The following is a 24,442-nucleotide window of genomic DNA, read 5'->3' as shown; positions in this document are numbered from 1 at the left end:
TAATGCAGAAAGCAAGCTATTTTTAAGACAGATTTTGGGATGCAGAAGAAATCTCATGAGCTCTCTTCCCTCCAGCAACCATTTGCTGTGACCCTAGATAAGAGGGGGATTCTTTTCATTGTAATTATTAGCTACAGAAGGCCATAACAATGACAAATTGTCCATTCTAGCTATGTCAACAGTATAACTCGCTTTCTGTTTTCTTGAAATTAACACTAATTCACAGCTAACAGTGATATGCAACCCAAAACAAAGCAGTGCAGCTTTCATATTTCAAAACAAACTTGCAGGAAAACATGCCATCCTTGCACTTGTCATGAAGTGCAGTGAACGGCCCCCGCCCTGTGCTATTTTATTGTCACTTTGAGCCTTAGAAAAGCCCTTCAAAGCACTTAAAAGGAAGTTTGGGACTCATGTGGTTATGGACTTGGCAAAGAAAACACTTCCTTATAGATACCATCTGCTGGGCTCATATCTTGCTTTTACAGAAGCAACACTGGGCCCTGTCATAGGGGAAATGAGAGAAATTAACTGCACTCAAGCCTTCCTATCTGTGACCCAAGATGCCAAATTCGGTGTGGGTTCAGGCTGGCATAAATCCAAGAAAAAGACCCCCCTGCCCATCCTTCCAGCAGCCAAAAATGCAGCCTGTGTTGCTGCAATCATCATTTTAGAAAGCAAGCATGGGACCCCTGAAGGGCTCCAGGTTTTGAAGGCTGATGGGGAGATCAAATTGAGCAGGTGCATAGGTTTGGCTTCACATTTAAACAACCACAGAAAAATTGCCAGGGAGGCAATGAAGGTCTCTTATTTTCTATAGGCACAAAGCAAGTATTTCTGGCTAAAAATAACTTCTGACTAGTTAAGGGGAAGAGGCAGAGAGACTGTGTCTGAGTGGAGTGTGTGCAGATATGCAGCAGGATGGATCTCAAAGGCTAAGCAGATCCCACTCAAACAGAAAACTCAAAAGAAAAGCAGAGCCATAAGCATCTATTGGACCCTGTAGAATCACAGAATCACTCAGTTGGAAAAGACCTCTGAGATCATCATGTCCAACCGTTCCTGTCTACCCCCTAAACCATATCCTTAAGTACCTCGCGCTCTTTAAACACATCCAGGGATGGTGACTCCACCACCTCCCCGGGCAGCCTGTTCCAGCTTCTGACGACCCTCTCAGTAAAGAACTTCCTCCTTATCTCTAAACCTGAACCTCCCTTGGCACAGCTTGGTGCCGTTTCCCCTTGTTCTATCCCCCATCACCTGGGAGAAGAGACCAGCACCCACCTCTCTAGGTAGGTAGTGATGAGGTCTCCCCTCAGCTTTCTCTTCTCCAGGCTAAACAACCCCAGTTCCCTTAGCTGCTCCTTATCATCAGAAAAACAGTGATTCCTGCTACTGTTGCTGCCCAATGCAGCAGGCTTTCAAAACCCTCATGGAAAAACATCTTGGGGGAGACTGCTCTGTCTGGAGCCAGGCAGGTAGCTAGCAAGACTTCTGTATTTTCTGCTTCTCATGTGTTCGCTTAGGACAACCCAAAATTCAACCGTAGACATATTCATACAAGCGCTTAGCTTTGCTGTGGGATTACAGTAAAACATTTATAGCACAGACTTTTAATAAACAGTTTTAGCAGTCTCTTTCTTTAATCAAACTCCGCTTGGTGACTGTGCAAGACTTCCTTTGGAAGTAAGGCCATGCTACATATCACTCACATACTGTGCTCTGCCTGGCTACAATCTCACACCACGTGGATTTACCTCACTAACAAAGTGTTGTGTTGAAGTGATTTGAGAGCTTTTAATTAGTTTTGAATTCAGAGACACGGTTTAGTAGTGGAAAGGTTATGGTTGGACTCGATGATCTTAAAGGTCTTTTCCAACCAAATGTTTCTGCAATTATGATAACTTCAACTTGGAAACAATGGAGTTTGCATGTACACCTGGTCTTGAAAATGTATTTACGAGAAGCAGCAGGTTTTGACAAGCATGAAGGAAAATGTCAGCAATGGCATCAGTCACCGCTCTAATGCGGTTACCTGCATCTGTGCCGCTGCTTTATCTCAGGGGATTAAACAGCCTTGCTGCATACCAGGGCTCCGAAAAGTGTAGAAAGAGGTTCAGCAACTACTACCTTCTTTCAAACGCAGCAGGAGAGGAGCAGCTTGTCAGTACAAGTATTATTCAAGAAATAGGATTGTCAGCAATATTGACAGTTTGGGGCAAAGATTCAAGAAGCACCAGCTTTTGGTCGAAGAGGTACTAATGTTTAACAGCAGTTTTGTGATCAAGGCAAGTGAGGGAGTTTTTCGTGATGCCTCCTTTTGTTTCCTGATATCCAACAAATAATAAGTAATTGTTGAAATAGATAACTTAATAGACAACTTAACCTGGGCTGGTTTTAAATCAGTGAAGAACCTGTTGTCTAAAACACACCTCCAAACAGCACAAAACGTCAGTTTAAGAGAAGTTTAAGCATACTGCTCTCTCCTGTCAAAGCTTTATAACTTCACCTGCACCTATGGAGTCACATATCACATACCTTGCTAATGAAAGCTCTCAGAGAGGCGAACACATGCTTAAGAGCTGCTTCCGACTGCCCGTTTTTGAGAAAAGCAAGATGAATATCAAAAACCTTCTTCATGAGTGGATTGTGGCCGTCGTTGCTTAAAAGCTGGGTCTGGAAAGCATTGAGAGAATTTATTTTGCAGAAATGTTGTGCCTGATGCTGGAAATAACAGAGATAGTTTTGCATAATTAATCATATCAGTTCTTAAGCCAGATAAGGAACAAGGCCTTTAGTAAAAATATAACCAATAAATGTGACAACCAGAACAAACTTAGACTAGTTGGTCAGTGGCTATCTTTATAGCAGAGAATAAAACAAAAATGTCTTTATCACCTCTGCATCACTAATTCCAAACTTAACTCAATAATCTGTACAAATGTTACTGGTTGCCTAGAGTTATTTTAAGTAAAGCAGGCTGTTACCAACACGACTATCACAGTTTTTTCCATTTCTTTTTATTTGTCTCAACAAGTGTTTTATTTGCAGAGAGAGAGGAAAAAAAAAAGACTATCACATCTTTTCACTGGACAGATTCTTAGCTGTAATAAGTCACTACACTCCCCTTGTCTTCTGCACAGTTTTGACAGTTTGCGCCTCCTGGGAGTCTCTCTCTCTTTCCCCTTTACTGCAGAGAGACGGTAAAATGGAATGACTTGGAGAGGATCAATACAGTCTGATGTCAGAGTTATCTTGCTTATGCCTGCCGTCATCCTTGCAGCCGCTGCACAGGAAGCCTGACACATTGTGACCACCCAGCAAGGACGTGGATGTCCCATACTGACAGATCAACGGTCCCTATCTCATTGCCAGTCCAAGCAATCCCTGGGCTGGCTCAGATTTGTCTTTTGACATCCTAAACACATCTTGTAGCAGGGTAAGTTTAGGATCCATACTTTTTAACTGAACTCATTTAACTCGGTCAGTGGGAACATCAGCACTTCTACTGCAGTACAGAGCATGCATCCATGCGGTAACACTGTATGACCATTAAAGCAAAGCAGAAGCCCATTAAAGCGGAAGGGAATCTAGTCTATCCTGTGGTTTGAAAATCACATTGTTTTGTGGTTCAGCCATATTCAGAAAGAGGCAACTGAGAAAGTCAAGCAAGTTTTAACTCTTGCATCGAAATCCTTCTGCTGTTGTCAAACTTTTGGGGAGCAATTTAACGTATGCACCAGGATGGCTTTTTTGCTCCGTAACAGAAGCAGAGGATATGATGACTTTTCTCTTCATGTTGTTCAATCTACCTAAAAGGTAAAGGAAATCTTCATTGTGCTTACTCTGGAATCCGGAGTTGCTCCTGTGACATTATGCAAGACACACTGCTATGAGCAGGATTCCTCCAACCACACTTCAAGGAACAGCTTTTCTGGAACAGTATTTCAGTACTTCACTGCTATTCTGGGATTCTCTTGACCACAGAGGCTTTGGTTCTTGTAGATGGCAGTGACTGCTGGGAGTGTGAACCACTATGTGGAGGAGAAGACTTCTACCAGTCGTACTGGTTCTGTTTACACTAGTAACCACAGCTGGAATGCCTCAGCCTCAGAGATATTCATGTACAGCAATTCAAAGAAATGTGGGCCTCGCTTCTAGGCATTTTATGGTAGAAAACAGTCACTGTTCTGAGAATGCTAGACCTTCATTTCCCTTTCCTCTGGTCTCTCCTTTCTATATGATGCACATTTCCTCTTCTTCTATTTTTTGTAATGCCTACACTCACGGTATAGCATCCATGTAATTTTCTCTGGTCTTGCAGTTTTGAAGAAATCGCAAGATTGCACAAGTGCATAATTACACTGACAGCCTGGAAAACACTCGGCACTTTGGAAAATAAACAAGCTGCAAGTCATTTGCCTTCGTAAAACCTTCCACAATCTGCCACTCTAGGAAAATGGACCATAAAATCAACACACATACAGAAATACTGCACATTTTTCTACAATACTTTTGATTTCAATGCTGACCTTGAAACTCTGAGTGAAAAAAGAGATGGTGTCCAGGACTGTCAGGCACACTTCGGTGGCAATATTGCCCTCCAGTAACGCCTGGTGCACAATATCTGCTTCTGAGGTGCCTGCATCTGTGGACAGAAAGCAAACCAAGAGGAAGTGTTCAACACTCCAGCTCCCACAAGATCTCAATGCTGATACAGATCAGGTTCTCCCCTTACACTTCACAGTGTTTGACAGATGAGGTAAGACAAGCAACATGCTGAATTTGTCAGGCTCTATTCAGAGAAGCTGTCTCAGCCTGATGCCAACCAAGAAAACCAATGTCAGTGTTTTCCCTTAATCTCACCGTCTTTAAAGCCAGACAGAGAACAAGGTGTCCAAGAACAAGGTATCCGCAGAGGGGAAATGGCAAGGTGCTTCAGTGGGGCAGGCAAAACTCACCCAAGTGGAGAGGCTCAGAGCAGATCTTGGCCCAGCTCTCCTGCCCGCCCTACTCAGTACCCAAACCAAGGCATCACCTGCACACAAACTCAGCCTAAGACCTGACCCAGGACAGGCAAGAGGAAAAAGCCATGCAAGTACTAAGTCCCAGGGGTGATTTTTAAGGGGCTGGCTCAAATGTCACCCCCACATCTCGGGACGTTGCAGGGAAAAGCAGTGACCACTGTAATTCTGCAGAGTTTGAATGTCCTGAAGCAACAAGCAGCTTGTGGAAAATGGCTACAGGCAGTTTTCAGCAAGCTAATACCCCATAGTCCCACCTCGCTCTGCTGTACATACTGTGGTTGAGTGTGAAGGAGGTCTCCAAGCTGCCCAGATGCTGGAGCCGCACCTGCATCCCTCCAGCTCTGCTGCGGAGTGCTGGCATCGTCTGGGATTTCCTATCAGCTCCTGTGTGCTTGGATAACCAGGCGTCGTGCACCCTGCGAGGGGAAGCGAAGACTGCAGGTTTGGACAAGCAGCAGCAACCACACCACTCCAGGACGACATGAGGCACCGTGATGGAGACCTGGCCTCCCTGCAACCCGTTGATCTGGCTTATGCCAGAAATTCCAGCCAAACTGACCAGGCTACCCGGTCTTGCCTGTGCCAGATGGTCCTGGAGCTAATGAAAGAGCAGTACTGCTGCTGAGGGAGCAGAGATGCACCCTGTGTCTCACCTGCAGCCGACTGTGGGGGACACTGCCAACCTGCGCGAGCAGCCCGGAGCACCTGGGTCTGGGGATCTCATGCAGGAGCTGGAGGGGAGGGAAGGGGCAGGGTGCTAAGATGAAGGGACTCTGCTTGCGCCGTGGTGCTGAGCAGAGTCCTGGCCCTGCAGGCTTCCTGCTTGCTTGGGTTTCCCTGCTGTGGGTGCGCACGCTCCCTTCCTGCCTCAGCTGCAGCAGGGAGCACAGGGATGGCCCCCGAACCCCAGACAGGAGAATACAGTACCTGGCAATATTTCTCTTCCCCACGTATCTGAAGTGAAATAAACACACCCTAGAAAGAAAAAAACCAAAAACATATCTGGTACAGATCCTGCAGATCAGGAACAACACAGAACATTTCAAATCTACCCAGCAGGCTGACCATGAGCCAGCAATGTGCTCTTGTGGCCAAGAAGGCCAATGGCATCCTGGGGTGCATTAAGACAACTGTGGCCAGTAGGTCGAGGGAGGTTCTCCTACACCTCTACTCTGCACTGGTGAGGCCAGATCTGGAATACTGTGTCCAGTTCTGGGCTTCCCAGTTCAAGAAGGACAAGGAACTACTGGAGAGAGTTCAGCATAGAGCAACTGAGATGATGAGGGGATTGGAGCATCTCCTATACAAAGAAAGGCTGAGAAAGCTGGGGCTGTTTAGCCTGGAGAAGAGGAGACTGAGGATGGATCTCATTAATGCTTATCAATATTTAAAGGGTGGGGGTCAGGAGGATGGGACCAGACTCGTCTTGGTTGTGCCAGGACAAGGGGCAATGGTCACAAACTGGAACACAGGAGGTTCAACTTAAGGGAAAACTTTTTTACTGTGAGGGTGACAGAGCCCTGGACCAGGCTGCCCAGAGAGGTTGTGGAGTCTCCTTCTCTGCAGACATTCAAAACCCGCCTGGACGTGTTCCTGTGTGATCTTCTCTGGGTGATCCTGGTCTGGCAGGGGGTTGGACTGGATGATCTCCAGAGGTCCCTTCCAACCCCAATGATGCTGTGATTCTGTGATACCCCGTCTTTGTAGACACACTCCTCCACACACAAGCATTTGGGATTTTTGTTTACAAGTTACTTGACCTCACACCCGTGGTTTCCAAACCCCATGGCACATCCTTGTCTCCTCACCCATTTGTTCCCCCAAACCCGCTGCAAAGCAGGGGTCATGCCAGTTAGGGCAGGAGGCTGCGCCATGAGCCCCAGTGAGCATCACCACTTCACCATGCCCCCCTGATGTACCCCTGTTTCTTATCAGAGGGAGGAAGAGCATTTCATAGAGCATTTCATTTCACCCTGGCCAGAGACCTCTAGTGCTGTGCAGGACCGCATGCACCCAGCAAGGCACCCTGCACTCGTGTCTTCTACTTTGCCAACGCTGCCTGCGCAACGGTGCAGGGTTTGAATTGCAGCCCTACAATACTTACTCCAGAAGCACGAGGACATTGATCAGCTCCTGGGGGGAGAATTTGTTCCAGTAAGCTAAAAGAATATCTGAAAGAAAGGAAAAAAAAAAACCAGTGCACTGAGATTTATAAAAAGTAAAAGGAGGTCCTAACAGACCAAAATCGATGGTGATGGCCTCTGGTCTTTCTGGCTGGCCCCCAGAGAGCAAGATCCACCAACCTTCAGAGATCATCTTCACGATGTAGAGGTAGCACATCAGGAGCGTCCGGATCTCAAACTGGTCCAGGCGGCTGCACTGTGACACACTGCTCCTCGTGGAGCTTCTGCGGATCTAACGGGACATGGACATGACGTGAAGGTCAGTAGCCCCAGGTGGGGGGCACAGGACTCGACACCATGTGGTGTGGGAACAGCAAATCCAGCTCATGACAGATGTGTCAGTGTTCCTCCTGTTCCCCTGCATCTACACCCACACAGCACCATTTTTTGGACACATTTCATCCTTTGAGGTTGCTGCCCATCCAGTGATAGGGAGTCTGGAAATCCTGGACACGTGGCCCAACACTTCTCTGCCCATGGAAAAAAATATCTGAGCAGAGAACGATGGCTTATCCAGCAAACAGCACAGCTTTCATTTCTCCTGCTCTCTGCAGCGTCTCAGCTCCTTGACATTTTCGAAGCCAGTTCTTGTCAAACAAAATAGTTCATGAGCTGTCACAGTTTAAAGCAAGAATCTAACTTTCTGTTAAAGACGTACACTTCAAAACAAAGCGACAATTACTAAAAAAACAGGAAATTTCAGCTTAAGAACTTTTTCTCCCCCCTGGTTTTTGGAAGCGTCTCCTGTTTTAACTCCTACTTAGGCAAAGATAAGTGAAAAGCTGCTGGTGAGTCAATCTGTGTGGGAATCTGGGGCACTGTGTGTTGGGAAACGCGATTTGTAAAGCTTTACCATTTTTTTTTGCATTCTCTGTGCTCACCCTAGCCATCTTCTAGCAAATGGCTACAATTAAGCTTTAACCAAGCTGCTTCTTTTTAAGCTGTGCCTCACATGTTTGGAGAGTGATCCACAGATCTTATTTGTTGTTTATTCTGGGAGTGGCTGTGGATGTGAGTCATAATAAAACAGAATTAAACATTCAGCTTAGAGTTGGAGACACAGTGCTATAGCCAGAACTTTGCTGCTGACCATGCCCAACTATCAAGTCAGCACACAACTCACACCAGGGTAACAGGAGATAAGCAATGTGTCTACCTCTCTAGAGCAACGTTAAAGGTGTACTCCTCCACGTGGCATTGCTTTTAAATGGTTTTGTGGATATCGCATTCTGAAAAATGTTCCTTCACAGGCACAGAAGAGGATGCCTAGCTGTGAGGAAGAGCTGAGCTGCAAGTGATAATGCTTTCTGCAAACCTCACCAGGTATTGCTGCCAGCAGGGCTGAAGCATACACGTAGAGTGTTGCCAAATATGAACAGTTTGATAGTCAAGTGTTTGGCTATACTTGGTCTTGTAGCTTTGTGATTCGTGTAGGAGAGCCTGAAAAGCCCCACCTCTCCTAAGCTTGTCAGGACACAGCCAGCAAGCGCCCAGATAATCTTTGCCTTGCCTGTTGTAAGGGCCAAAGTTTTTAAAGCTGCATCAATGATTCATGTCAACCCAAGACATCTGGAAAGCGCCTTGAGGAAAACCAGGGGCTGGTTTGCACAAATACCTGATTTCCATGTGTGTGCAATCTGCCAACGAGGAGCACACGCTGTCTGAACAGAGGGCTGGAGCTGTTTGTGGTGTGACCACGGTGGTCACCTGCTGCAAGTTTGGGGCTGTGGTTATTAGGCTGTGCTAGTTTCCTACAAATACCTAATCTTATCTTAAGTCACTGGTCACTGGCAATCTCACATCAGGGTGCTTCGCCTCCCAGCCGTGCGAGGAAACCAGTTCCAGGCACTGTGCACTGGGCACCAGCCAGGCTGAGACCCAGCCACACACAGGAAGCACATCTGAGTACGGATAAATACACCATAGGAGCAGAGATTTTCCCCATGGATCTTCCCTTTCATCTTTGATAAGTAATTAGTCAACAGTTACATTTTTGGCTCAGAGATGTTTGAAGAGGGAAAGCATACCAGACTCGTGAGTCTGACCGCTTCTGCTAAACATGACAAACAGAAAGAAACAGAGATATTTATAAGTTGGCTTTTGATAGCATTACAACAGGGAAGTCCTTTTCCCTCCCCTTTCTTAACACAGCCCACAGACTGGTGCAGTGAGCACAATCCTTTCTGACCCCAGATACGTTACATTTTCACTCTGGTCGGGGGAACTGGCTGCCCCCTCTGAGTTCAGGGATCCTTTCGAGTCCTCTCGCTTTATCGCATGGCCATTGGGAAGTGCTGCTCCACAGGCTGAAAAAAACAAAGCCCCAGTTAACCCCTTCACAGCAGCACTCCTCAGCACATCACGGACAGTTAGGGTGACACCACGACACCATACAAAATCTGAGAGGCCCTTTGGCAAATGGATCTTCCAGGTTTTGGGTAATGGGTTTTAGGTTTCTGGGACTGGTAACAGTTGCATTCAAAATAAATTTACTTAAAACTTAAAAAATGTACTCAAACTTTAAGAAGTTAATGTTTAGAAAAATTAATTTACCCGGATCTTTGTCTGAAATCAGGCTGGATCTATTGGAGGGGGATGCAAAACTACAAATAAATTCATCTCTGGATGCCTGTAAAGCAATAGAAGGTTTTTGTGATCAATGGAAGATAACACCCATTCTCTTAGAGAAGAGAATGAAACAAAAAAACCTAAATAGAGCAGACATTAAAACACAGAATAAAAACAAACAAACAAACAAACAAATTTCCTTACTTCCACAACAAGGAGATAAATGATGTGGGGAGGAGCACAAGCAATAGCAGAACGTACTGAAATAAATAATAGCAGTTTTTTCCATTTTGTTTTTCATAATTTGAGTTGATATTTGAAATCAGGTTTTGTTTTCTAACAAGTATCTTCTTTTTGTTGTTGTTTTGCCCAAACAAGGAGGAAACTCTGGTCTGCAAGGCTAAGCTTGCCTGGGAACCACACACAACCCTCAGGCAGATGGGCAACTCCCCAGAACAGCTGCTGGAGTAGAGGTTGAGTCCTGTCGCAATTCAGTGCACTGGGAGAGACTTACCTCACCTCATGGCACTATGCATACTGTAAAGAAACACATTCAACAACAGCAAGCAAAAGGGAAAAAACAAGCACATTATGGGTCCGTGGGGGGAAGAAAACTACACTTATTTCTAATGCTGAGCCTGGCTGCGGGCAGTGGAAGTTACACAGCGGGTGTGCAGAGAGAGCAGGACCGAGGAGAAGGGCAAAGAGGAATCGCTGGGCTCTACTCACAGGGCTGGAGGCGGCCGCGCAGGAGTAGAGCGCCTCGCGGCTGGCCACTCGCTGGAGGTTCTCCAGGAGCAGCCCGAACAGCGGCAGGTAAAGCTGGGCTATTTTTGCCTGCTGGTTCTGAAAAAAAGATGGGGAGAAAAATGCAGATAAGAGCCAAGGCTTTCAATGGCGTGAAAAAAGGGAAACTCTTGAACCAAAACACATATACATATATATATTTACATACTGTCTAACATGTCAGAGGACATCAGTTGGTTTGGCTTCTCATCTCCACTTCCAGAAGTGTCAGGTAGGTATTGCCCTTCTAGCAGCAAGCTTGGGGCATTCAGGGATTTGGGGGGCTGAATAACATTCCTAGTCATTTAAGATGTGTGACAAACTAAATCCCAGATTTCCTGACTCTTTAGCTGGGACTTCACTCACACTGCTTGATTTTCAACCACAACACCCAGGAGTAATGAAATAAAAACTTTTGCTCCTCACTTGGTGCTGGCTATTGCTTCAGTCAGGAATTCTCCATAGCAAATGCTTCCAGTTAAAACAGTTTGTAGGCACAGATTAATGTGTAACAAGTGATGCAGATCAAAAATGGTCTGGTTGACAAGGAAACTTTATAGCAGCCTTCCAGTACTTCAAAGGGGCCTACAGGAAAGACGGGGAGGGAGACTCTTTATCAGGGAGTATAGTGATAGGACAAGGGGTGACTCTGGAAGAGGGTAGATTAAGACTAGATATTAGGAAGAAATTCTTCACTGTGAGGGTGGTGAGGCACTGGCACAGGTTGCCCAGGGAAGCTGTGGATGCCCCTTCCCTGGAAGTGTTCAAGGCCAGGTTGGATGGGGCTCTGGGGAAGTGTGATCTGGCGGGAGGTGTCCCTGCCCATGGCAGTGGGTTGGACTGGGGGAGCTTTAACGTCCCTTCCAACCCAAACCATTCTGGGATTCTAAATGCAGGGCTCCCTTGCATTAAATTCTTTTTTGTTAGGAATTTATTATCATGGACTTGACAGGAAGGTTAAAAAAAATAAACGTAAGGTTTGCAAACCGAATGGCACATTTTGACTGATATGACTCTAATTTTAAATTCTGATTCACTATGGTAAAGTATAAAAGAAATCTTGAAAATGCCCATGGGTTGAGAAAATTCCCTCTTGGTCATTCATGGAGCCAAGGTTTTCTTGTCAGAGGGAGACTGCAGCAACAGACCCTGCCTGCCTGTGCTGTGATATTTTTGCTCCCGTCTCAGGACACGGCTGAGCATCCTGCTCTGGTTCCAGGCAGTTTCCTCTTCACACAGCCCAGAGCACAACACACCTATGAAAATCCAGTGGGACAATTTTAAGACAGGTGGTGTTTTTTGAGGAGGCGAGGAGGGTGCTGCACGCCAAGGGGGCAAATACCTCCTGAAGTAGCATGAGGGTTTTCAGGCAGCCAGAAGAGCAGAAACATGCTGCCTCTGACCCAGTCTTGGCAGAGAGCTGGCAAATCTCTCCTGAAATATCAAGTCTTGCCAACTACCACAGGATGCAGCTTTGTTTCCAGGCTGTGCAAGTCACTGGGGATCCTCACTGCAGAGAAAAATCAAGCCCACCTCGTGCTCAGGAAGGAGAGGAGAGGAGCTGGCTCTGGGTCCACACAAAGGGCAGAAGCTCTGGATACATTTGGGTCACTTCTCCCACCCTTGGTACCCAGGAGGCTACCCACAATCGCAGAAAAAACCCAGGAGTGCCGCACACTACAAAGCAACTTGAAGAACTAAGCTCCCAATAGAGGCATATTTTCAGCCTAGCCAAGGACAGGTAGTGTCCGCACAGGTAGCTCAGCCCTCTCAAGGACATACGGGTCAGCAGGGAGTAGCATCAAGAAAGAAAACAAGCCCATCTCCAGGCTCATTAGGCAATACCACACACTGAGCCTCTGACTGAAGAAAGCTGCAAAGTACCCAGAGGAAATCCAGAATCTTATGAGAATCCACAGATCCTCTCCTCTGATTCATTAATTTGTAAAACACCCAGCTGATTAGTAACAGAGATCAGTCCTGTTTCCTAATTATAGTGTATTAATGCAGGATATTAATTTAAGCCCAAGACCAGAAGAACATTGACACTGCTTAATTTCGTTGAACAGCCTCTTGGCTAATGACACTCAAATTCCCTAATGGCCCAGGCCTTCCTTATCTAAATAGTCAGTGTGAATAAGACTGCTGCAGTTATCTGACTGCATTGTTTGTGTTCCTGGATAATTTCTCACAGTTATTACTGTTACAACTATCACTTCTGGCATAACAGTTCCCTAAAAAGTAAAGAGAACACCCTTAGCACACCACGCAAGATCCAAAACTCCAACAAGTGTTTTTTCATAAAATTCAAGAACATTATGTTAAAAGCCAACAAAATAGGCCTGACCTTGTGCTGGTATCTGTTGTCGAAGGCATGCTTTATCAAGAGATTCTTTAAGACTGAGATTGCCATATATCTGATATCGTAGTTGTCCTGCAAGGCAACAGAGGCTTCTCTGAGAAGCATCCCCACCAGGAAATGATGCCTGCAATACTCATCAGTTAAACTGTATTCAAGATTTACATCTGAAAGAAACAGCAAGGCAATGGTTAAGGGAACTGTTCTGAGGATCTGTTCAGAGCAAGACATAACCTACAGTTTTCTCCACCACTGAGTTAAGTCATAGCAAAGAACCTGGCATCTTCCAGTTCAGGCTAATCATTAATTTCAGTCCTCACCATTTCAGCAGCAGTAAAAATGAAAGCTTTCTACAGTGTGATGCTTTACAGAGCTTAGTGCTCAGAAGAGTAATTTGCAGAGTAAGAGACAGGTGAAATGGGGAAAGATAGCATGGCTTACTGCCTGGGGGCTGCTTCGCTCCTGCCTGGGGGTAAATCCCCCCATTCCCCAGGTGGCAGAGGTGCTAACCTCCATGGAGCAGCTGAGAGTGGTAATGAGCACTGGAGACAGTGCATTTACCACAGTGGCCCAGCCCTAGCAGTGCTGTCTCTGCAGCTTGTTCCACATCCTCCATCAAATCTGCATTCCTTCTCGCCAGGTCAGAGTGCAGAGAAAAGGCAAACACTCCTGCTGGGATGAGGGATGCAAACAAGGACATGGGGCCAAGTGACCACTACTGCATCCTCCAGCAGTTTACACAGTTGGCTCGGAGGACTGGGGAGCCAGGGCAGGGCTCCAGGCAGCTGCTTGCCAGGAACTGTGAGACGCCCTTAGCTTCCCACCAGCAGACATCGAACAGGAGTCGTTGAAAGCTGCACTGAATGCCAGGAGAAAGGCAGCTCAGTACCTAATCACCCTGGTTAACTTGTAGTCTGCATTTCACATAGAGTCAGGCTATATACTGTGATTGAAGGAGTGGCTACTACAAGGGTAAGCATCATTTTCACGGACTTGCCTGGATAATGCAGCAGAGAAGCGACAGAGCCACAGATTTCAGTGCAGGGTGCGTGTGCACCCAAGCTGCTGGGAATGACCTTGCCCTGACACTGTTATCTCTGTCAGGCAACCCACAGACCTAATCAGAGCCACGACAGGCACCGTTTGACTGTTGCTTGAAGCCTCCCAGAGGGATAACCCCAAAGCTGCATGTTCTGGCCCCAAAGGGTGCAATTGCTGTGAGCTCAGCTCAGACTTTGGTTTTTTTTTCCCTGAAAACCCCACAGGTATGGAAGTTTTTCTGTGCTAAGGCAAGGTGCACACACACAGCTTTGAAAATCCCAGCCACAGGGTTCCAACAGCTCTGTGGCTGCAGAAGATATTTTTAAGTTCATTGATTCATAACTTGCATTTATTGGTTTGTGAAAGTTTGATTCAGAGGAAAAAGAAAGCAATCTGGAGCAATATCTAGCTTTCATTGTTAGTCATGTTAGCAAATGCCCATGTGTCACACAGCATGGTTATTTCATTAGCTGGATGCGAGCTAATTGACTGGAAGCTGTGTATTTAATTTGACGTTAGAGGATTAAGTGATCCCAGTTGGACCTACCTACTGAAGTGAACCGTTCCACAGCAAATGAAAAAAAATCTAATTCATGTGTAAAAAGAAAAGGGACAAATAAAAAGACTGCAAAAATAATCAGGGATAAATAATGCTCTAAATCTTGGAGAAATGGGACAAGACGTCATGCTGTAATATTATTTGTAATGCTATTGCTTAACTTCCAGCTTCTGCCAATCCCTTGGGTTCTTTGCTATCACAAGACTGCAAAAACAATTCTGTGCTGCTGGCTGTGGGGGCTGATGACACACACGTCCCCCAGGCAAGGCAGCAGGGATGCAGACCAGCAACCAGCCTTATTAGCTGAGAGGTTTCAGAGAAACTGCTCCAAGATGCAGTGCTCCAGCTCAACAGGATGGGGTCACAGGGATGCGCTCTGCCTGCGGGCCCGTCTGCACCCCTCCTTCCTGGGGGCTACTCCTCCTTTTCCCAGAAACAAAGTTGTAGAGGACTGGGCACATCCCCTCTCTTCATTCAGATAAGCTGATAAAATGTAAGGTGCACCAGCAGAGCATCTCCTCAGTGATGTGCACATCATACCTCCCCATCTCTGAGCCTACTGTCCCTAAAACTGTCTTGAAAGAATCCAGTGCAGAGCCACAAAGATGATTGAGGGAGTGGAGCATCTCCTTTACGAGGAGTGGCTGAGGGAGCTGGGTCTCTTTAGCTTGGAGAAGAGGAGACTGAGGGGTGACCTCATTAATGTTTATAAATTTGGAAAGAGCGCGTGTCAGGAGGAAGGAGCCAGGCTCTTCTCTGTGATGTCCAATGACAGGACAAGGGGAAATGGGAGCAAGCTGGAGCATAGGAGGTTCAACCTGAACATAAGGAAAAATTTTTTTACTGTGAGAATGACAGAGCCCTGGCCCAGGCTGCCCAGAGAGGTTGTGCAGTCTCCTTCTCTGGAAACATTCAAAACCTGCCTGGACATGTTCCTGTGTGACCTGGTCTGGTGATCCTGCTCTGGCAGGGATTGGACTGGATGATCTTTCGAGGTCCCTTCCAACTCCCAATATTCTGTGATTCTGTGAAAACCAGACAAGTTTGCAATGAAGATGCACCACTACATGCCTCTACAATGGCAGGCAGAGCACAGTCACCGCTGCCTTAGGGTAGGCTGCCCTCCTGTCAAGAGATGTTCATGAATGGCAATTGCTACCACCATTTAAAAATATGTATTTAAAAAAGAAAACCTCAGCTGGTAGGTCCTCATCACAGTAAAACAGAGGAGGAAAGGTGAGCTGCTCTTAGAGCTTTTCAGTTTAACCACTGCAAATGCAAAGGTGAGTGTTAACCAAGAAAGAGCAGCCTTATGTTATCACACCACTAATAAGCAACAGGGAGGCACTGTGGTTGTGTTTTTCTCTTTCTCAGCTGCTCCTAGCACGGCACTTTGTTAAACCACGCCAGGCAAGTAGCCAGACTGATGTAAGAGATCAGCAGCTGGTCCAGAAAGCTCTGAGCAGTCAGAAACATACCAAAATAAGGGAAACTTCGCAGTTACTGTTCCTTCTGCCACCTGGATGTGTGTGGAACCACTTTGGGATTTGCATGACTGCACTCGGAGGCACAACTCAACATCCCCTTGCCTCCAACAGAATAAATCATACAATCATAAGTCCACTGGGTTTTCACATAGGGGAATCCCAAACCTCACTCTCTGGTCCTTAACTTGGCAGGCTCTTAGCACTCAAGCCTGGCAATATTTATTGTATTTACCCAGCAGAGGTGAGAAATCAGGACCCAGAGAGAATGAGGCTGTGTCTATAACAATCTCAGGAGGCCAGCAAGGCAAGCGGCTGGACTCAGCGCTACGCCCGCACTCCGCAGCCACCAATGCTCGCACAGTGCCTCAGGCCAGCCCCTTGCAAACCCCACCTGCCCTGTCGGGAGCAGCAGCAGGACTGATGGGGTCATGATGTGACAGCAAGAGCAGACTGGATAGTCGTGGTGACACGGTACATATGCCCTTGGTGCCCACTGGCACGGGCTCAAGCTCTCTGCTGGCTGCCTTCAGCCCAGGCTTGAGCAAAAGCTTGAAGGCACTGTGCACTGCTACACTTTTGTTCAAAATGAAAGCAGAAGGTAACCTAAATCACCTTCTTGTGGGCACAAAAAGAGCTGGCAGTGGAGCAGTGAATTCAAACCGTTCTCCATTTTCTATAGCCCCTATCAATGAGATACCCCAGTTCTCAGAGGATGGTGACACTCAGGGGAACAAAGGATCACACTTGCACAATTTGTGGATTTACTGAAATAGGGACAGTTTCTTTTGGATATTGTTAATTCCATGCAAACTTGAATACAGAAAATACTGAAGGGATTGACTGCATACCATTCTGGAGCAAAATTATGCAAACTTGCCAGAAGAGCATCTTTTCCTGAGGTTAATGTACATCAGGGTAACCAGGACATAAATTCCCTTGACACCAAACCAAATTCCATCTGGTCAGAAGCTATCTAGACTAAAAAATTATAGCTTTCTAGCCCATTTTTTGAGAAAGAACATACCTTGAACTCTCTGCAGCTTGGGCTTGGAAAAGGTCATTGGTAAGTTCAGAGGAATGTAGTGCTCATGATTGCAAATGGTTTGAAGAAATTCAAACTTGTATTCAACCAGCAGCTGAGGTGGGAGGGAAAAAGACAAACACAAGCTATGCTTACAGTTTGACTCATTTGCTTCCAGTTCAATGCACAATGATTGGGAAATCTAAACAGCATTCGGTGAAATCCAGTAATAAGTGGTAACTTTTTGTGTTGTTCCCCCTAAGTGTCAGTGTATGCAGCTGTCACTTGGGACTTCTTTACCTTTTTCATCCAGACCTCTTCTTTAATTCTAACTCTTTACACTGTCTTAAAGCTTAGCTGTATGCAGGCTCTCAGCCTGGACAAAGAGGTCTCTGCCTCCAGAAGACTCTGCAGGAGCAGTGTCTAGAAGGCCTCCAAGAGTCATATAAAATAATCACTACAGAGCTTTGTCTGATGTAGATATGTACAACTGCAAACCACCCTTCAAGGAACATACTGCTTACCTTAGGGTCTTTTGGGCTGAATCCAGAAACGTAATCATTTATCAAGTTAAAAACAAATCCTCTGTCCATAAAGGTCAAACAACGCTGGAAAAAAAATGACGATGTGAAAAATGTGACCAATCGTTAAAAATGAAAGCAATCATCCTAAATCATCTGCATACTACTGCCCCACCAGTGGTCAGATTTGATCCCCCGGGCTGCTGCTGATTTCCTAAATGTACTTGATCCTGTTTCTCTGAAATTATTTGGATGTCCTCACTTAAGTCTCCAGTGGAAAACAGAAATATTTAAAATGAGAGCACACAAATTGCCTCTCAGGTTTTGAACAGTTGCTAGGCATAACTGAAAACCCTGGATAACATATAGAGTACCATAGTCTCTCACGTGGAAAGAGAAAGTTTCTTTCCTAGAAAAGCTAAGCCCTTACAGAGTTTTCATCATTGAAACCAAAGAGATTACAAAGCACAAACACATTTGTTTGTTCGCTGCTCGTTTCTAATCGTTTCGTGTTGTTTTTTTCTTTTGGGAGGGGGAGATTGTTTTGTTTTGGTTTTTTTCTTATAAAAGCCTGGGAGAAGAAAAGAAACTGCTGACCTTCAGGAAGTTAGCCAAGCTAAAGTTGACATTCCTGGACTCTTCAGGGATTTCGTTATAGCGAATGGTCACGTGAGGAATGATGGCGAGCAGCAACGAATGCAGGGCGTGCTGGTAGGAGTCGGGGAAACGCTGGCCTCGGGGCAGCTGAAAGCAAAAGCACGTCCTGCATCCAGTGCTGCAAGTGAGCAGCTGGGGAGGACCGAGCACAGGTGCAAGTTCCCTTTAGCATTTGTTTATGTGGTCTCCTAATAAAACATTGGCACAAAGAAAGGACTGGCTGAAACTGCAGTAGCTGGTGACAAATAAAAGAGGCTGCACGAACCATAAGGAGATCTGGAATTTTGAAATTACAATTGAGTGAAAAGGAGAAGAGGGAAAAGTGAAGTGGAAAAGAAACCAGTAAAGATCTGGCTAGCTGCTCCGCTTGTCAGGGTTCTGTTTTGGCTTTTTTTAATAGCTCTCTATTAAAAAATTACAGTTTTTCAGAAAAACTTTTGGAGGAGAGTTTGTTTGTTATGGCTTTCTAATGCAGCATTGAACAGACTTATATTTACCTTGATTTTGTTTTCTTCCAGCAAGTACATTGCCATTGACTTCGCCAGTGCTTCAAAGAAAAACCACGAGTACTGGAATGAACAAAGAATACTATTACTTTTATCAGCAGGATTGAACATGTTCAACTGTGTGGGGAAGCAGCAGTGTGGGAGGGAGAGCTCACATTCAAATGGCATTTTCTAAGCGTGGCTGTACTTGCACTGCTAGCTTGGTGTGGGTGCCTTTGCCACCTGGAGCAGCCTGGCCACTCTTGGGGTAGGAATAGCTCCATCCACTCTGCACCACAACGTGCCCTGCAGAGTTTGAGGTGCAAACCCTGGAAAGGCCCAGAGGTGCAGAAACTCAGTCTGTCTCCTGTGAGCCACCCCTCATGTGTGGCTTGAAGAAAGCTGATAAAACTGGCAAAATGAAAAGCCCTTTGCCATGTCCTTTCATGAGCCTTAACATGGCCAGGTTCCCTGCAAGAATTTACCTCTGCTGTAGGGGAAGAACATCAAGGACGTGGATGCGAGGAGGAGCTTTGGATGGGTGGAAGTGTTGGGCTTTATACCAGACCCCCTTTTCCTCCCTTCCACCCCTGACAGCCAAGTACTGCTAATACTTCACCTTGAGTAGCTTATTGATGGCTAGAAAATCTGCCGACTGCTTCAAGATCGTGGCCATGGAAAGGACCAGGATTTCATGGGTCATCTTCGCCTGTGTGACACTGGGTTTCTCAGCTCGAAAGACGTACTGAGGCAAGAGGAACAGCGTCAGCAGCGTGCCTGCTCCCAGCAGGGAATTTTGCAGAGTGGTGTGTCATGACTGACCTTTATGAAGGAGCGCAAGTAGTGGTCTAGACCTTCTTCATGGCACTTGGACACGATGTGCAGAAGGACCCTGGGGAGAAATGTGGTTTGTGTTCAGCACGCGATGTGAGGGCAAGTTCCTCCAGCTCATGAAAGCAGACACCATCTGTGTCCTATCCTGCTCAAACCCAAAAGCCTCACCGCGGGCACGGCCTGAGATGCAGAGAGACAGCATTTGCAGGCTAGCATCATCCTATTCTTCAGCCTCTGTGCATGCCAGATTAAAGATTACAGCTACTCAAACTCACACTACAGTGAGCATTTGGCACCTGAACAAGGCTCAGGTGTTGGATAAGTTGAAAACAAAACCAGTATGTTTATCTGCTCTGCACCCAGTTCTCTTTGGTTGTACCTACAGACCTGCTATATGGAGAGCAAGCCCACTTGCCCCTCCTGCACACACTACAGGCTTATCCACACCACACAGCCCATGTCCTGAGTCTGTCCTCACTGGGAAGCCCTTTCCTAATGACAATACAAGTCACAATTAACAACTATACTACTACATCAAGTCTGCAGAATGAACACAAGAACCCCATAGAATCTCTGCTGAGAAGCAGGGAAAAAATTCTCTGCGTTTGTTATACTGATACCTTCCTGCATCCCCTGAATTTATTAATTCTGGAAGGCTCTTTTTTACTGAATTTACATCACATATATCTGTCCTTGCTCCCTGTTACATGCACTGGATTATTTTTGGGCTGCTGCCTTGCAGATCACTGGGGACAGGCAGACCCTGGAGAACACGCCAGCCCTCTGGGAGCACTCTGGGCAGCTGATAAAGGCAGCGAGTGTCTAGTTTCCTCAGCCAGCATTGGGGATTTACATTCCAGTCCCAGCCACAGGGAACAACAAACTATTGCACATTGCCACAGGCCCCACAGGCCAAACAACTGGGAGGAGTTTACAAGCCATTTATCAGATAAAGTGGGTTTTAAATTCCACTCTGAAAGTCTGGATGAGAAACCAGTTGTCATTAAACAGAAAGTTACTGACAAACTGAAAAGCATCAGCCCAAGCTTTGAAAAAAAATCTCAGAAAGTGAAGGTGGGAGTTGGCTACCCAGCAGGTTGCTGAGGTCACTTGTTACACTGTCCTTGCCCTCTGGTGATCCAAGCAGAGGGGGATTACTGTGCTCTGCACGGTACACATCCCCACAACCCACACCACATAGGGCAGGACTGTGATCGCAATGAACCTCGCATTCCTGAGGGACCAGAGCTCAGGCCCTGCATCTCTGGGGAACCAGGGCTCAGGCTCCAACCTCCAGTTTCTTGGGAGCAAGATGCTTTTGGTACCTCCTGGAGTCAGGGAGATCTCCATGGACTTGTACCCGGCATCCCTCTTTGCACTGCAGCACTTCACGGAGAAGGAACCATGGGAGGAAGACAGATGTTTAATTCATCCATCAATTTAGGGCTGTTGTGCTCAGAGCTAAGCAGGAAAGATGCTTTTGCACCTCCTGCTCTCTTTGGGGCTTGCACAAGCTCGCACACAGCAGAAACCTTCTGCAGGGCCCAGGCCCTGATCGATGCTGCCCTCTTGGGGCTGCAGGCCCGGCAGAGCATCGCTACCCAAAGCACTGCCGCATCGGGCTCTGCATCCTGAGCCAAGACTCCTACAGCACAACACACTCAGCACCAGTATTTTAACAATACTTCCGACATAGGCGACTGGTGTGCAGGAATGAGACCAGGGCACCCCTCCTATAAGGAAACCACACTTGCTGCCTGCAGCTGGGACATGCCCAGGCGCTCCAGAGCCTTGCGACACCCTGATAACTCGGCTCCCAGAGCCATCCCTGCCAGCAAACCCCTTTTCTTCTGAAAAACAAACCAGGAGTATCTTTAAAATACTGTATTTTTCCCCATGCAACTCCCAGGACAAAGTCCCCACACTGTCCCATGCCAGGAGAAGACAGCGGTTGGTGTCTGCAGCCAGGGACAGCCCATGCTGTCACTTAGCACCTTGTACTGTGAAACCACACCCTGCTTTGCACTGCAGTTTGTGGCTTTGCATTTGTAACTGAAGAAAACTGGATGGATTATCACACACTCACATGGTGCAGTTGACAGCTACTTCATCTTCCTGGGTCACATTTGTAAGGACTCTAAATAGTTGCATAAGAATTACAGGTAGAAACTGAATCATTACTTGGATCTCCATGGCGTGCAAACACTAAAACAAATGTTCAAAACACAGACACTTTTAGTTCAACATTTTGCAGATGTTAAATATTTATAGTGTGCAGACGTTTCTGTGGCAATAGGACAGGCAAATGCTTTGGGGTGTGGGCTTCAGCCTGCCAGAGGACAGGAGAACTTGGACCTATAGCAGCACTTGCTGCCTGTCTTCCAGCTGACAGATCCCAGCTGCATGCCTTCAGGGAGGAACATGAATCACTTATGGCAGGTATTAATCCTCCTCTCAGATATGCCAAGGCAGATAAGACATAATTAAAGGTCACATGCTGTGATCTGACCCCGATAATCCAGAATTTAAGGCTGAAGTTTTGCTCCCGATCCTCATCACTTGTGACAGTTTTTTTGACATGTCATTGAGATGTCTTTTGAGTCCCATTTTCACAAATGCCTTTGGAGCATGGAAACCTGATACCCAATGACTTGCAGTGAAACTTTTCTCCAAAGAACATAGGTTGCTATTGGAAATGGGATTTAAGTGATTTGATGAAAGTAAAGATCATCTGGTACGTACACTCTCCACTCACCTCACAGACCTCTTTTACCTGAGTCTTACAATACAAGCCTAGGAAAGACAGTGCGTTTCATTTTCAGTTTTTAACTGAAAACTAACAAAAATCTAACACAAGGTTCTTATATACACATTTAGTTACTGAAATTACTTAAGTTATTGAGGTATTGGTGGTAAGAAGCCCTCCCTTGTGGTGAGCATGTAAATGTCTTCCTGTCCACAGACTGTGGCTGGGCAGGGCTGGGACTTACCCAGCCCCTTGACAAAATGCTCACAAGAAAGCAATTGTTCGTTCAGTGCTTGGCTTCAAAACCTGCCATTATTTCTGTTTCTTAAATATTTATATGTTATCTGAAACACACCCAGTAACTTTGTGATGATAAATCCCCACCACTGGAAGTGGAGCTGTTGCTACAGCAGCACTCTCAAAAACATGCAGTTCTGGAAGGAAACAGGACAGTAAACAGACAAGAAATATATTCCCTGCAGCAGCCTTTGCTGGATCTGCTCCGAGGCCCTTACTCATGCTGCAGCGATTGCTGAAAAGCTGGGTCTGTGTCACAGGTCAAATTTAACTGACTGATAACCTCACAGATCTTTTTCAACCTGAAAACCAAAAAATCCTGTTTTGAATGGATAAATTCCTGAAACCAAGGAGCTGTGCTACAGTATAAGGGTTTGAATCAGACCTAGGGCAGCAGGGGGGACCACGCAACCCCTCAGGAGAAGGGTTTGCCACGAGCATGGCAGAGCAATGTTGGGCACTTGTTTAATCTGCTGTGAAAGGCAGTGGGAAGCAGCACACAGCCAGCAGCCAGTCATGCCAGTATGTGGAGGTAAGGACATGGTTCAGGGCACTGGTACCGGTGCTGCAGATGGCGTGTGTTCCCACAGGGCAGGGCTCTGGGTATTTACTGATGGTCCGTAAAAACACAAATGAAGCCCAAAGACAGGCATTGTTCACCTTTAGGTATTTAATAAGCTCTCCTGGGACTTCCTTGGCTCCCGCCTGAACCAGCTGGCAGTACTGGAAGAATTTGTGCAAGTGCATGTCCTGGAAGAGAAGAAAACCAAGTTCAATGCAGCAGCCTCAGTATATGCCAACCCCTACTCTGCAACGTACACCCCAAAATCTGCTGACATAACTGTCAGTTAACCCTGGCAAACTCTGTGTCACTACCAGTGGCACTCTTGGTCCCCAGCTGCCATCTTCCAGCACTATAGTACGGCTCCCTGCCTTTTCCAACATACCCCACCCACTGCCCATTCCCTGGCTTCCAACTAATCTCAAGATTAAGCACAAAAATGCCAGCAGGGTTCAAATTCTCCTGTGGCTGCACTACCCTGAGCCCCAGTCCTTGTCCAACACTGGCCTGCAGCAGGGGGAGCCCTTCTGTCCCAGCTGCGACTTTGAGACTGCCTCACCATCTGCCTCACCAACCTCCTGCTGTCCACCCGAGACAGACTCTCCTTCCCATTCCTCTCCTTCCTTCTCCAAGGTTAAACTTAATTACCTTGGTTATTTAACACTGAAAAGCATCTGAGAATGTAATTTGGTAGGGAGTGGAATTACTGCATTGCTCTCAGTGCTGTACAGAATCTGTAAGACCCTAAAACAGGTTTAGATGATGCTGAAGGCAAGGTGCTGTGAATGTAAGTGCACGTCGTTTCATTCAGTGTGGGACAAGAAGTCCTGCCAAGGGCGTTTCCCCATAAGCAGGGCTGGAGATCTTTGCTGCACATCATAAGAAGCTTGGGGAAGTCCATCACTGCCCTAAGACAGCAGAATACATGAGGACTTAGTAAAACAACCTGAACTGGCTTCAAAAGGAAATCAGGATTCTTGTTTTGTTGTGTCTTCTGTTGTCAGAAAACTTTTTTTTAAAAAAAAACAAAAACAAGACTCAAGGAACAGTCTAATACCTGGAGAAGTCTCCCATTTCTACCAGTTCTCTCTTTTGCATCATTGCAGCACTTCATTTGCTCAAATATTTCCTTTGTCCTGCCAGTTACAGTGCAATTGGCCAAGAAAACTTCATAGGCTGTCACTCACACAACTGTCTGTCACATCTGGACACAGGAGCAGAGCCCTGAAAGTAACCCCAGACCTGCTGCTACAGAAGCATCTCAGTGCTGCTCTGCAAACACAGCACTCACAGCATAGCAGTCATACAG

At 46.3% G+C, this 24,442-nt stretch overlaps 1 protein-coding gene across 1 annotated transcript in view; it reads right to left on the bottom strand.

The window, feature by feature from the left end:
- Positions 1-24,442, bottom strand: part of DOCK11 (dedicator of cytokinesis 11) — a gene marked incomplete at both ends in the record, with an annotated part of 57,778 nt that overhangs the window by 9,704 nt on the left and 23,632 nt on the right. Inside the window, 18 exons of the mRNA XM_010184630.1 lie at positions 2,539-2,676; positions 4,533-4,648; positions 5,301-5,443; positions 5,955-6,002; positions 7,132-7,198; positions 7,331-7,442; positions 9,413-9,516; positions 9,764-9,839; positions 10,508-10,624; positions 12,912-13,090; positions 17,035-17,146; positions 17,556-17,639; positions 18,150-18,296; positions 18,707-18,778; positions 19,314-19,439; positions 19,517-19,586; positions 21,615-21,733; positions 23,232-23,321. Coding sequence (XP_010182932.1) covers positions 2,539-2,676; positions 4,533-4,648; positions 5,301-5,443; positions 5,955-6,002; positions 7,132-7,198; positions 7,331-7,442; positions 9,413-9,516; positions 9,764-9,839; positions 10,508-10,624; positions 12,912-13,090; positions 17,035-17,146; positions 17,556-17,639; positions 18,150-18,296; positions 18,707-18,778; positions 19,314-19,439; positions 19,517-19,586; positions 21,615-21,733; positions 23,232-23,321 — 1,920 coding nt within the window. The remainder of the gene's footprint in view (positions 1-2,538; positions 2,677-4,532; positions 4,649-5,300; positions 5,444-5,954; positions 6,003-7,131; positions 7,199-7,330; positions 7,443-9,412; positions 9,517-9,763; positions 9,840-10,507; positions 10,625-12,911; positions 13,091-17,034; positions 17,147-17,555; positions 17,640-18,149; positions 18,297-18,706; positions 18,779-19,313; positions 19,440-19,516; positions 19,587-21,614; positions 21,734-23,231; positions 23,322-24,442) is intronic.

Source organism: Mesitornis unicolor, unplaced genomic scaffold, assembly GCF_000695765.1.
Source record: "Mesitornis unicolor isolate BGI_N332 unplaced genomic scaffold, ASM69576v1 scaffold4985, whole genome shotgun sequence".
Lineage (NCBI taxonomy): Eukaryota > Metazoa > Chordata > Aves > Mesitornithiformes > Mesitornithidae > Mesitornis > Mesitornis unicolor.
The sequence above is the reverse complement of the archived record's forward strand: the minus strand, read 5'-3'. Positions and strand labels throughout refer to the sequence as shown.